The sequence below is a fragment of the Mytilus galloprovincialis genome, chromosome 13 (genome assembly GCF_965363235.1).
Source record: "Mytilus galloprovincialis chromosome 13, xbMytGall1.hap1.1, whole genome shotgun sequence".
In the NCBI taxonomy this organism is placed as follows: domain Eukaryota; kingdom Metazoa; phylum Mollusca; class Bivalvia; order Mytilida; family Mytilidae; genus Mytilus; species Mytilus galloprovincialis.
In genome coordinates, this window is record NC_134850.1 from 12,714,148 (window position 1) to 12,728,653 (window position 14,506).

The window sequence follows — 14,506 nt, forward strand, 5'->3', positions numbered from 1 at the left end:
GGGATTCGATTTTTGTATTCTTTATATTTTTATGCCATTTTGCTCTATTCTTTTTCATTTTTGTCCATTATTTTCTATTTTGTAAACACTCATTTACACCCTCTTAGAAGTTTAGCAATCAATAGACCTAATTGCAGTTTCAGAATCTTTGAGACTGAACATGAACTTTTGCATTGTTTTGTCAGACATTTATGACTTCTAAGTTTTACGGGAGCGTCTGAAGATGCATAATATCAGACCCTTTAAACAGCGATAACATATTTAAAAGGAAAACATCAGAACATAAACGCCAATCGAATAGATTAATTGATCGTTAGCTGCTCATCGTCCAGTGGCATATGTTATTTTTATATGGTTTGAGTTTGTTTGACGTACTTATATTTCTATATTTCCAGGCGAGGTGGTATGATGGCAATCACTTTCATCATGATGATAGCTGCAGTGATTGGTGGAATACCTATCGCGGCTCAATCATTTGAAGTTATCATAGTTCACAGGGCACTAGTAGGACTTCATAATGGTATTCAATAAATTCCTTTCTGAATTTTTGCCTTTCCGAATTTTTCCAAAAATATTGTCTATTTGATATGAAAAATACTACTTTTTGTGATAATGATCGATTCATTATATAAATAACACATAGCTGAGAGGGTGATAGAGCAGATTGTTACCCCGAGAAAAGATTGTCAACCGTGGCGAAGTTTATATTTATTATACTGAATCATTATCATTATAGTCTTTTACATATTAATTTTATAAAAAAAAAGTAATTTCTATGACGTCACGCACGCGTACATAACAACGTTACGGGTATTAGAAACAAACAACAAAAGATGTTTCATTTTTTTTATTTTGACAGTCAAATAATAAAATCTGAGCCACAACGTAGAACTTAAGCATTGTATTTAATTACTTGTTGCAATTCTATTTATTGTCCTTTAAATTATCGATTTTGATTGGTCTGGACGAGAGGGTACTATCATTCAAAAAAATTGTCACCCGCTCAGCCATGTGATAGATATAGATTATAACATGGCATTTTTTATATCAGAACCCTGATCAGTAGCCCTAGGTCATACTTTTTTTGTTGGATACAAAAAAACTTTGTTATGTTTTACACAAAGAAACGTACCAGTGAGGTATATTTTCCGGAATTTGCCGAATGACGTCGAAATGTCATCCGATAACAAAAAAAGTATTAGGAATCAGGAACATATATTATTAAAAAATGCAAAACAAATATAACAACAAACGCATTTCTTCAAAGTTTTAAAAATAGTTTTTGTCTGTATGTCTTCTGTTGAAGTATATGATAAAAAGAACATAACATGTCATTTTTCATATCAGATCCCTTATCAGCCCATGGCCAAAATCATGACCTAGGGCTGTTGATAAGGGGTCTGATATGAAAAATGCCATGCTATAATTGTACCCCATGATAAAACGTATTTGTAAATATATTTATTCATTAAATTTGAAGAATTGCCTCAGCCGTGTGATATGAGTTTTGTTATCAACTGCTTCCGGTTTATATCAACTGCTTCCGTTTCATATCAACTGCTTCCGGTTATTAACGTGTAATATAATAATTTTCATTGGCGTTATTTACCATTCTATTTTTCAGTGAGTTGCACTACTTTTGCTCGTAGTTTTAATCGCGGAACTTGAACAAAATCAGTTGTTAATTTCTAAGAGAATCTACCATTTGCATAGTGGTCCATGCTTAAGTGCTGTCGTTATTCACCTACTAGAGGTTTTTAATGACATTGTTTCCCCACAAGGGTCTCGCACCTTCAGTCCTGCATGTTTTACGCCTTTTTTTTTGTGTTTTTGGCATTTATATGATTTCACCTTACGGCAATTAATGTAATCCAAAGTAACAAAAAAACATAAATATTGAAAAAGCAAGAATAAAGTATAATTTGATAAAAAAAAAATAATGAATAAATTGATAGATTGAATAATAAAAACATATATTAGACTAAATAGAAAAAAAACCCCAAAAGAATGAATAAAATAAGATCGTTCTACTGAGTCATAGAGCATTTAATTAACTAACTGTACACAGTCTCTATTGGTAAATTGTGTAATTATTTTGGTAACGTGCAATATTTGTTTGTCGTTTAAATTTCGTCGATGAAAAAGTGAATTTTATATTTTTTTATGATTTTATTTTATGGAATTTTTATGATTTTTTATGGATTTTTTATGAATTTGATATGATTTTTTATGGATTTTTTATGATATTTTTAGGTCTTAGTTTGAGTCTAAATGCATTATACTTAGCTGAAATTTCACCGAAGAAAATACGGGGAGCTGTTGGTACCTGTCAACAGTTATTCATCACAGTAGGAATCTTAACTTCCAACATCTTAGGTGTTAGTAAAGTATTTGGTAAGTATATCATCTTATACTTCATGTTTCCTTCTGAGTATCATATTCACTTTCCAATGTTTGGATTTCCTCGTGCGCCGTTACAAATTTTCTTGGGTGAACAAATCTTCATAACTTCCTAAGACACAGGAATATTGGTTAAACTAGATCGAAAGCGCCAAATATTCCCTAACCTAGGACAGTGCTGTAACAGTACAACATGAGAACAAACTATAAAAATCAGTTGAAAAGGGCTTATCTCATCAGATAGATGCAAATAAAAATACATCTAGCGAAAACACAAAGTGAACGTGGCCGGATAATTATAAATCCCCACAACAAAAGGACATCTAGTACTGATCGGAGAGTCTCATAGTTACTGACAGCTAGTTCATAGCCAATAACTACTTATAAAAAACTGATACATCTAAAACTAATATATCAATCAGGTCATGAAATGTTTTTTCTCGCTGTGTTGTAGACCCATTGGTTGCCTCCGGCTGTTTTCTGCTTTGGTCGGGTTGTTGTCTCTTTTACACATTTCCCGTTTCCATTTTCAATTTTATTTATTAATTTTAAGACGTCATTAACAGTGAGAATAGCATTAACCTATTATTAATAAAAAAAAAAAAAAACAACCCACAAAAGTGAATAAACTTGAAAGTAGTTCATGCTTGAAGAAAAAACCTGGGTTTTTTTAAGAAAAAGAAAAGTGTTGATCACGTAAGGCAAACTACGAGTTAAATCTAACTTAATAGTTAAACTCAAACATGTAAATGGTGGAGTTGGACAAAGACATACATGCAGTAGCGAAAGCGAACAGAGAAATGTTTCAGATTCATTTAATTAAATCAGATTGAGCGGAACAAACTCTACCGGAAATGCTCTAATAATTCATGGATAGTAAGAGCCGAATTTTAATGACACAAGACTTTAGTAATTTCAATGAGACAAGACTTTAGCAATTTCAATGACACAAGACTTAAGCAATTTCAATGACACAAGACTATTTTTAATCAACACTATAACATAACCATATCACAATATTTACTTATCACCTACTTAATAGTTTTATGTCACATTATATGCATGGACTCCTTTTTTTGCAGGTACTGATACACTCTGGCCTGGTGTATTTATATTTAATGCTTTTCCTGCTATCGTTTGTCTAATTGGACTTCCATTCTGTCCTGAGAGTCCGAGGTATCTGTTGATAACAAAGGGGAAAGTAGAGGAGGCACGAACAGGTAGGTATGTGCTTTAATCCTTTATTCTTCATGCGGTTTATAACATTATCAATAGAATGTTTTAGTAGTTGTTTCATTAGACATGCCGAATGGGTTTTATTAATCATCTCTCGACTGTTTGGTGTCATTGTTATGTGTGAGTGCTAATAAGGGAATACTGCAAGTTAATCGCAAGATAAACATTAAATGGTACCGATGTCCAAGCACATGTTTGTAGTTTTTTTTCAAGTTAATAACCTTGATCAGGTAATCTCGAAAAGATTAGAAATCCATCGAATAACTATTCCTAATTCTATAGTGCTGTACTTGTGTACTGTCGTATATTAGTTTTTGGTGTTCATTGTTATTCTGCGGCTTATATGTTGAAATGTACTATTATTTTGTTTATTTATTTGTACCGGATTCCTGTCACGTGTTTTTGTCATTTTAGCAATATGTTTAACATTGCCATGTGAGTGGGATGATTGACTAGCAATAAAACCAGGCTCAACCAAACATTTTTTCTCAAAATGACCTGTTCCGAGTCATGAATTTGGCAGCTGTTATCAAGTAGTCTGTTTCTTTGTATGTTGGTGTTTGTTTTTGTAACAGTTTAATGTTTCTGTTGTTCTGTTGTTTTCCCCTCAGTTTTGGTTTGTGACCCGGATTTGTTTCAGTTAAATCAGTTTAGGACATTTGAACAGCGGTATACTAGTACTTCTATTGTCTTTATTTACATTTTTGTTGTTGTTGTTGTTTTCTCATGTGCATCCTATATCCGGGTCAATACCATGGTCTGTCAACTTGTTTTCTCTTCTTATCCTGTATTGATGTATTGCTATCAAGAGTTAACAGAATAATGAAACGGGGGATGTGGTGGGCTGGGTTTCCAAAATATAGAAGACATATGTATGCCAAAATCTTTCTCGGTCTTAGATACATTTAATCGGGAAACAGCAGACAATCCATAATTATTGTATGGTTTGATGAGGATGACATACTAGTTTTCGTATAATAATTGTAAACATCAAATAATTTTGTGTCCATATTGCTCTCTTCAAATATAAGAAAAACAAATTCTTAACATCCTGTTTTAAATGATGAGCAATGTATGCACAATTTGTCTTATTCTATGGCAATTTAACCCTTTCCGGGCCCATTGTACAACCGTGTGGCTGCCGATGATCTCAGAAGATAATTGGATTAGTTTACGGATAATAACCTTTATCAGCTCACTGAATGTATTGGAATGGAGTTAATGAACTTGCCAACCTTGTGGAATATGGAAGGCACTCATGTGGATTTTCGTTTCCTAGATAGTTACTGATGGATAATCCACTGGTACCAATGTAAGAATCTATATGACACTCTTAAAAAGTTCAAATAATACATACATCAATTGAGTAGATCATATATTTTTGTATTTTAGATACATATTAATAATTTTTTTACAGCAATGAAAAGATTGACAGGGTACAGCGATGTGGAAGATGAACTCGATGAGATGAAAGCAGAAGCAAGCAAACAAAAAAGTGTTAAATCATTTACCTTAAAACAACTGCTGGTAGCCCCAGAGTTACGGCTGCCTGTCATCATAGCATGTGCGCTACAAGCTGGACAACAAGCTTCCGGTATTAATGCTGTAGGTTGCGGATTTTATTTATTTGTTCCCTACCGACGAAATCTGATTCGAAGAGGACTATATGTTTGCACTATATCAAGGTTCGCAGTATCGTTCCCGTTGGGGACTATATGTTTGCACTCCATCAAAGTTTACAGTAACGTTGCCGTTGGGGACTATATGTTTGCACTCCATCAAAGTTCGCAGTATCGTTGCCGTTGGGGACTATATGTTTGCACTCCATCAAGGTTCGCAGTATCGTTGCAGTTGGGGACTTTATGTTTACACTCAATTAGGAGATAACTGTATTGTATTTTAAGCTCCGACGGCATCAATTGGGGATTTGATGGTCGCAAATTAAGTTTACTGGCGACGCGGGTATTTGCGACCATCAAATCCCAAATCGATGCCGTCGGAGCTTAAAATACAATATTGTTATCTCCATTCTAATGAAACTAACAGAAAACAACGTTAAAACATGTATTTAAAATCTGTCATATGCCGTCTGCGCTTGCGCGTACGTCCCATAGCATCAATTGTCAATTCTAATGCAACAAATTTGTAACGTTCATTTTGATTGGAAAACGTCACATATTTACATGGCATCAATTGTCAATTGATGTTATGGGGACGTACGCGCAAGCGCAGACGCATATGGCAAATTTTTAATACATGTTTTAATGTTGTTTTCAGTCAGTTACATTAGAATGGAGATAACAATATTGTATTTTAAGCTCCGACGGCATCAATTGGGGATTTGATGGTCGCAGATACCCGTTTACTGTCTCCGCTAACGCGTCGCCAGTAAACTTAATTTGCGACCATCAAATCCCCAATTGATGCCGTCGGAGCTTAAAATACAATACAGTTATCTCCTAATTGATGCCATGTAAGAAAGTGACGTTATCCAATCAAAATGAACGTTACAAACGTTGTTGCATTAGAATCAAGGTTCGCAGTATCGTTGCCGTTAGGGACTATATGTTTGCCCTCCATCAAGGTTCGCAGTTTCATTGCCGTTGGGGACTATATGTTTAAACTTAATCAAAGTTCGCTGTTTCGTTGCCGTTGGGGACTATATGTTTACACTCCATCAAGGTTCGCAGTATCGTTGCCGTTGGGGACTATATGTTTGCCCTCCATCAAGATTCGCAGTATCATTGTCGTTGGGGACTTTATGTTTACACTTAATCAAAGTTCGCAGTATCGTTGTCGTTGGGAACTATATGTTTACACTCCATCAAGGTTCGCAGTATCGTTGCCGTTGGGGACTATATGTTTGCCCTCCATCAAGGTTCGCAGTATCATTGTCGTTGGGGACTTTATGTTTACACTTAATCAAAGTTCGCAGTATCGTTGTCGTTGGGAACTATATGTTTGCCCTCCATCAAGGTTCGCAGTATCATTGCTGTTGGGGACTATATGTTTACACTCCATCAAGGTTCGCAGTATCGTTGCCGTTGGGGACTATATGTTTGCCCTCCATCAAGGTTCGCAGTATCGTTGCCTTTGGGGACTACATGTTTGCCCTCCATCAAGGTTCGCAGAACCTTTTGCGAACCTTGATGTTGCGGACTATATGTTTGCCCTCCAACAAGGTTCGCAGTATCGTTGCCGTTGGGGACTATATGTTTACACTCCATCAAGGTTCGCAGTATCGTTGCCGTTGGGGACTTTATGTTTGCCCTCTATCAAGGTTCGCAGTATCATTGTCGTTGGGGACTATATGTTTACACTCAATGAAGGTTCGCAGTATCGTTGCCGTTTGGGACTATATGTTTGCATTCAATCAAGGTTCGCAGTATCATTGCCGTTGGGGACTATATGTTAGCACTCTATCAAGGTTCGCAGTATCGTTGCCGTTGGGGACTATATGTTTGCCCTCCATCAAGGTTCGCAGTATCATTGTCGTTGGGGACTATATGTTTGCCCTCTAACAAGGTTCGCAGTATCATTGTCGTTGGGGACTTTATGTTTACACTCAATGAAGGTTCGCAGTATCGTTGCCGTTCGGGACTATATGTTTGCCCTCCATCAAAGTCCGCAGTATCGTTGCCGTTCGGGACTATATGTTAGCACTCTATCAAGGTTCGCAGTATCATTGCCGTTGGGGACTATATGTTTGCCCTCCATCAAAGTCCGCAGTATCGTTGCCGTTCGGGACTATATGTTAGCACTCTATCAAGGTTCGCAGTATCGTTGCCGTTCGGGACTATATGTTTGCCCTCCATCAAAGTTCGCAGTATCATTGTCGTTGGGGACTTTATGTTTGCCCTCCATCAAAGTCCGCAGTATCGTTGCCGTTCGGGACTATATGTTTACACTCAATCAAGGTTCGCAGTATCGTTGCCGTTCGGGACTATATGTTTGCCCTCCATCAAAGTCTGCAGTATCGTTGCCGTTCGGGACTATATGTTTACACTCAATCAAAGTTCGCAGTATCGTTGCCGTTCGGGACTATATGTTTGCCCTCCATCAAAGTTCACAGTATCGTTGCTGTTCGGGACTATATGTTTGCACTCCATCATCGCAGTATCGTTACCGTTCGAAATCAGTATTTTACAGAACCATGAAACAAGGGAATTTATTTTCGCTTAATCGATTTATAACTGTTGAACAGCGATGAACTTCTGTTGTACCTACTTGCACCATAACAACTTAAAGATAAAATATGCATTTTATTCCAAATTATTGACTTTTAAACGATAGGAGACTATGGTTGGTATTACCTTAAGTATCAAGGATGTGGTGATGCAGTCAAACCTTCTTTACATATCATGTCTATTAAATGTTTACATTTCTTGTTTAGTCGCCATCTTTTTTTTTCCGATGGCGTAATTGGTACCGATAATGTTAATGCTAGCTCCTCTTTTTAATGTAGAAACTCTATTGTTTCAAGGATGACCTTTATGTACAGGTTGTATGCCCCACTTAGAGGCATTGTATTTTTTGGAATGTGTGGTCGTTGGTTCGTCCGCTCGTCCCGCTTCAGGTGAAAGTTTTTGGTCAAAGTGTTTTTTTGATGAAGTTAAGAGTCCAATCAACTTGAAATTTAGTACACATGATATGATCGTTCTAATTCTAATGCCAAATTATAGATTTTACCCCTAATTTCACAGTCCACTGAATATAGAAAACGATATTGCGAGTGGGGCATTATTTACTATGAACATATTCTTTTTTACTATGTTATGATATTTTATATGAAGTATACTTCTTTTTTTAGGTGATGTCTTATTCAAGTTTCATGTATAAAAACGCTGGTGTGCCAGCTCACACCGTAGAATGGGTTGTCTGTGGTACCAGTCTTATAAACATGCTAACAACAATCCCAGCCGTACCGTTGATGGAACGGCTAGGCCGGCGGCCTCTTTTGATATATCCTATGTCATGCATGTTGGTGTCGTTCATAGTTCTTACAATATTCCATAATTTACAATACGTAGATCATATGGAGGTGAGTTGTTTTTACCTATAATTGAGGGTCTTGTTAGGGTTTACAGAATAGATTGGTTAAAAAGTGCAAAATAAAGGGTAAAAAAGAATAAAAGAATATAGAAAAAAGGCCAAAAGAAGAAAGAATTTATTACATTTCCTCTACATAAGACGATTAAGACATAAGACATAACTCGAATAAAATAGTCGAATAAAACAACAACAAAAGTTCAAAGCAATGTACACCAAACATTTCATCTATGCATTGGGATTCAAAATCTTAGTGTTCCGAAATAATTGAAAACTTATAAAAAATTACAAACAAAACAAAAATATGTAATTTGTTTCGTTAGATGCGCTGCGCTTTTTGTCTAAAGGACACGGCAAGTAACATTACACCACTGCATGGATCAAGACCACTGATGCTTAACTATAAATCCTTTAAGTAACTATCTGTATACTTCTATGCACCAGGATGTGTGAGGAATTATAATCTATTTTGTCCTCTTGTAAGATCTGAAATGTCAGCTTCGTCTCTTTTCTGTAGTCTGTGCGTGATTTTAATCTTCACTTGTTAAATCGAGATGTTATCAAAATGTAATTATATTGCATCAGTGCTTATAACATGAATTATAACAGCTTCAATTTATGTTCTAAATTGCAACATACTCGTTTAATTCTTTTTGCCAGAGTATTTTAACTAAACACATCATATGGGTTACTTATTGAGTTCCTCTAGAACATCTAAGACCAAAACCAGTCTGATAATTAAGAAACAACTCGTTCTGATATACATATGACTTTATATTTCTGTAAATGTTAAATAAATTTTATTTCGTTTGAAATTGGTGTTTTCCCGTTTGCTATTAGTGGTAATTATTTATAGATGGGAACTAGTATAACTAGTTCTGCAACAGTATGTACTATTTATAGAGTTTGATGTCGGGTGAATAATGCACGAGGAAAGTTTTGGCGGTTTCTACGGGTGGGATTTAATGGTACTATATAAAGTTTGGCATTTAAATGTAATATTATCGAAGGTGCTCGCAGTTGCGTCGAATTGAAGTTGGTCACATTGGTAAATTGACAGTTGCTGCTTTGTTTATTACATACCTACAGCCGTTGGAGGTATTAACCAAGGAAAAAGAAAAGATGCGAATGAGAAACAATGTTATATGTCATGGATTCATATGTCAGTGGTTTGAATCGAAGAAATATGTAGAAGAAAGTAAAATAAAATATTGTATCGGGAGAGAAAATGATATGTTACTGCGAGCAACTAATCCTATATCTGTGTTTGTTTTGTTTATAGCCTATTGAATTTAGAGATTAAATACTTTAAATTTGGACGAGCAGGGCGAGGGAGAATTTAACTTTAAGTTAGTTCGTCTCCATAAAAATTCCCACTACTAAGCATGGAAAGTAATTTATATTTCTGTAAATGTTAACTTGGAGTTAGTTCATTTTATAAAATTGCACTTTGATGTAAAGTTGAAGACCTGCTTCTCTGTACTTCATATTTTTAATCCTATGTGTCTTTCTATGTTGTGATGTTACACTATTGTTTCAGGTAAAAGTGAAGGTTGGTATCTATTAAAATGTTTAAATCCGCTGCATTTGTTTGAACCTATCTTTAGCCAGGAATCTGATGTTCAGTAGTTGTCGTTTGTTGATGACGTTCATAAGTATTTCACGTTTTTCGTTATTTATATATTATTAGATCGTTTTTCCCGTTTAATTGGTTTTACATTAGTTTTTTGGGGGCCCTTTATAGCTTGCTGTTCGGTGTAAGAAAAGGCTCCGTGTCGAAGACCATACTATGACATATATAATGGTTTACTTTTAAAAATTGTGACTTGGATGGAGAGTTTTCTCCTTGGCACATTTGTTTATATCTATGTTCTTTATTTCAGTCGCATCATAATATATTTGCCATCATAGGCATCATAGCTATGCATACATATGTAATGGGATTTGCATTAGGACTAGGTATGTATTTGTATGTTCCTTTATCACACAATTGATATAACTAAGAATAGATCTATTGAGTATATACCGATAACAGATATCTATATCCGTAGTAAATAGTAGAATAGCAAAAATACCGAGCTCTGAGGAATATTTAAAACGGAAAGTCCTTAGTCAATTAGCAGAACCAAAAGCTCAAACACATCATACGAATGGATAACAACTATCATATTCTTGAATTGGCACAGGCATTTCATATGTAGAAAATTGTGGATTTAACCTGGTTTTCTAGCTTGCTAAACCTCTCACTTATATGACAGTCGCATAAAGTTCCATTAATATATTGACAACCATGTGTGAACAAATCAAACTGACATAATACGTAAAAATGTCAAAAATAGTGTTCAACAGTCAACATTGTGTATTAACCTGAATCACTATAGAAACACAAATAGAGGTACAACAGTCAATAGTGTGTTATAACCTTAATCACTATAGAAACACAAATAGAGGTACAACAGTCAATAGTGTGTTATAACCTTAATCACTATAGAAACAAAAATAGAGGTACAACAGTCAACAGTGTGTTATAACCTTAATCACTATAGAAACAAAAATCGAGGTACAACAGTCAATAGTGTGTTATAACCTTAATCACTATAGAAACACAAATAGAGGTACAACAGTCAACAGTGTGTTATAACCTTAATCACTATAGAAACAAAAATCGAGGTACAACAGTCAATAGTGTGTTATAACCTTAATCACTATAGACACAAAAATAGAGGTACAACAGTCAACAGTGTGTTATAACCTTAATCACTATAGAAACAAAAATAGAGGTACAACAGTCAATAGTGTGTTATAACATGAATCACTATAGAAACAAAAATAGAGGTACAACAGTCAATAGTGTGTTATAACCTTAATCACTATAGAAACAAAAATAGAGGTACAACAGTCAATAGTGTGTTATAACATGAATCACTATAGAAACAAACAAGTATGTAACAAAGATACACAAGAGGCATATAAATAAAGCACATAAAAAAATTAAAGACAAGAATACAAATGAGCATTAGTATTCAATTAAAGTGAAGTTTCGGTGTACACTTTTCAGAATTATAACCATAGTAGTTGGGAGGTATTTGAACAAATTTACCTTTTATATATTAACTATTCTCCTGTTATTGGTCCCTTTACATTAATTTCTGAGACGTATATGAAGGTTTTCGTTCTTATAATTAAGTGTGAACCTTTTTTTTTAATCTTGCAAGAAACATTTCTGCTCTCTACCTAGAAAAATACATGGATGAGTATTAGTAACATGATTTGTCATTTTATTGTTTTACTTATAATATAAAAAAAAAAGAAAAAGATGTGGTATGATTGCCAATGATACATCTCTCGACAAGAGACCAAACTGACACAAAAATGAACCACTATAGTTCAACGTACGGCATTCAACAATGAGCAAAGCACAAACCGTATAGTGAGCTTTAAAAGGCCCCGAAGTGACAATGTAAAACAATTCAAACGAGAAAACTAACGGCCTTATTTATTTATAAGTAAATTTTCGAAAGGGGATGTTACAGATGGGGATTTTTTTAAACCACGTTCTGTACTGATAAGGTATTTGACTATCACTGATATTCATCAAAACAAAAACGGTTATCTCCCTTTGGTCATACTTGATGTGTAAAATTGTCAAAATACCAAACATGATTTGACAATATTTACTTAAATATAAGTGTAAAATACGGAGCTGTGTTTTAGTTCCAATAGATATAATATATGAAGATGTGAATATCTAATGACACAACTATCTAACAGAGTCAACATAAAGAGGATTCGAACAACTAGCTCACCGTACGACCAACAAAGTAAACAAAACACATGACCTATAGTCAGATATAAAATGCCCCGACAAGCAGCGACGACCACTGAATAACCATTTGAAAATGCCTGTACCAAGTCAGGAATATGACAGTTCTTGTCCATTCGTTTTTGATGCGTTTTGTTTTTTGTTTTTTGATTTTGCCATGTGATTATGGACTTTCCGAATTGAGTTTCCTCTAAAGTTCAGTACTTTTGTGATTTTACTTTTTACATACGTGAACCCGAGACACATTACATATCGATCTATGGTAATCGTTGTTACTGAAAAGTAGTTCCAAGCCGTTAATAAAATATAGAAAATAAATCTTATTCCCACATACTAGATGCTGAGTCTTTCGTATACCAGTTGTAATGTGTTTAAAAATATTAAAGCATCTTACGAGCAAACTATTTGCTTGCCATCATTTCTCAGTCATAATACCTTTTAAAGTACTAGTAATATATATCTATATATTTATTAATTTGAAAACTTAAAAAACTGTCTATTAAGGCAAACAAAATTACTTAATCCTTGTCGTGTTATAATGATGTTTTATTGCATTGTTGCAGGTCCTATTCCATTTTTTGTTGTCGGGGAAATTTTCCGACAAGAACCCCGATCTGCTGCTATGAGCATTTCTCTATGTTTCAACTGGGTGTGTAACTTTATATTGATGCTTGTGTTTCGTTTTATGCAGGTAAGTGAATTTTAGATATACATGTACACTCTTGTTTTACATTTTTTTCACGCGCAGTATAGTCTATTGCCGTTCATAAAACGAGCAGGATGATTATGCTCTCAAGTAATTTATGGTTGCTACCATAAGTTGTAGATTAAATTAACACAGATTTTGATCAAGTATTTCCAATAATGTAAATCTAGATTTGTTTTAAGTTGAGCATGCTGCTTATCTTAATTATCAAGCACCGCAGTGACTGTGCAATATGCAATGATTTGTTAAACTAAATATGCACGCATAGGAAATGCTTGTTATGTCTAAGACGGAATATAGTCACCATTTCTTAGTATTATAAGGGATTATCTTCTCTTTTCAATATAAAGAAACTATAAACAACTGTCATATAACTGTTAGGTGTAGCTAGCTGTAACTATAAACAACTGTCATATAACTGGTAGGTGTAGCTAGCTGTAACTATAAACAACTGTCATATAACTGGTAGGTGTAGCTAGCTGTAACTATAAACAACTGTCATATAACTGGTAGGTGTAGCTAGCTGTAACTATAAACAACTGTCATATAACTGTTAGGTGTAGCTAGCTGTAACTATAAACAACTGTCATATAACTGGTAGGTGTAGCTAGCTGTAACTATAAACAACTGTAATATAACTGTTAGGTGTAGCTAGCTGTAACTATAAACAACTGTCATATAACTGTTAGGTGTAGCTAGCTGTAACTATAAACAACTGTCATATAACTGTTAGGTGTAGCTAGCTGTAACTATAAACAACTGTCATATAACTGGTAGGTGTAGCTAGCTGTAACTATAAACAACTGTCATATAACTGTTAGGTGTAGCTAGCTGTAACTATAAACAACTGTCATATAACTGGTAGGTGTAGCTAGCTGTAACTATAAACAACTGTAATATAACTGTTAGGTGTGGCTAGCTGTAACTATAAACAACTGTCATATAACTGTTAGGTGTAGCTAGCTGTAACTATAAACAACTGTCATATAACTGGTAGGTGTAGCTAGCTGTAACTATAAACAACTGTAATATAACTGGTAGGTGTAGCTAGCTGTAACTATAAACAACTGTCATATAACTGTTAGGTGTAGCTAGCTGTAACTATAAACAACTGTCATATAACTGGTAGGTGTAGCTAGCTGTAACTATAAACAACTGTCATATAACTGGTAGGTGTAGCTAGCTGTAACTATAAACAACTGTCATATAACTGGTAGGTGTAGCTAGCTGTAAAACCAGGTTAAACCCACAAAATAAAACATTATCTATTGAACTGAGGACAGGGGACTTTT

General features: G+C 34.7%; 1 protein-coding gene across 3 annotated transcripts in view; it reads left to right on the top strand.

Annotated features, from left to right (window-relative positions):
• Positions 1-14,506, top strand: part of LOC143055964 (solute carrier family 2, facilitated glucose transporter member 5-like) — a 34,762-nt gene that overhangs the window by 19,463 nt on the left and 793 nt on the right. For all 3 annotated transcript variants that reach the window (XM_076229025.1, XM_076229028.1, XM_076229027.1), the window contains exons 5-11: positions 396-520; positions 2,254-2,394; positions 3,483-3,620; positions 5,054-5,241; positions 8,447-8,677; positions 10,569-10,644; positions 13,072-13,199. In XM_076229025.1, coding sequence (XP_076085140.1) covers positions 396-520; positions 2,254-2,394; positions 3,483-3,620; positions 5,054-5,241; positions 8,447-8,677; positions 10,569-10,644; positions 13,072-13,199 — 1,027 coding nt within the window. The remainder of the gene's footprint in view (positions 1-395; positions 521-2,253; positions 2,395-3,482; positions 3,621-5,053; positions 5,242-8,446; positions 8,678-10,568; positions 10,645-13,071; positions 13,200-14,506) is intronic.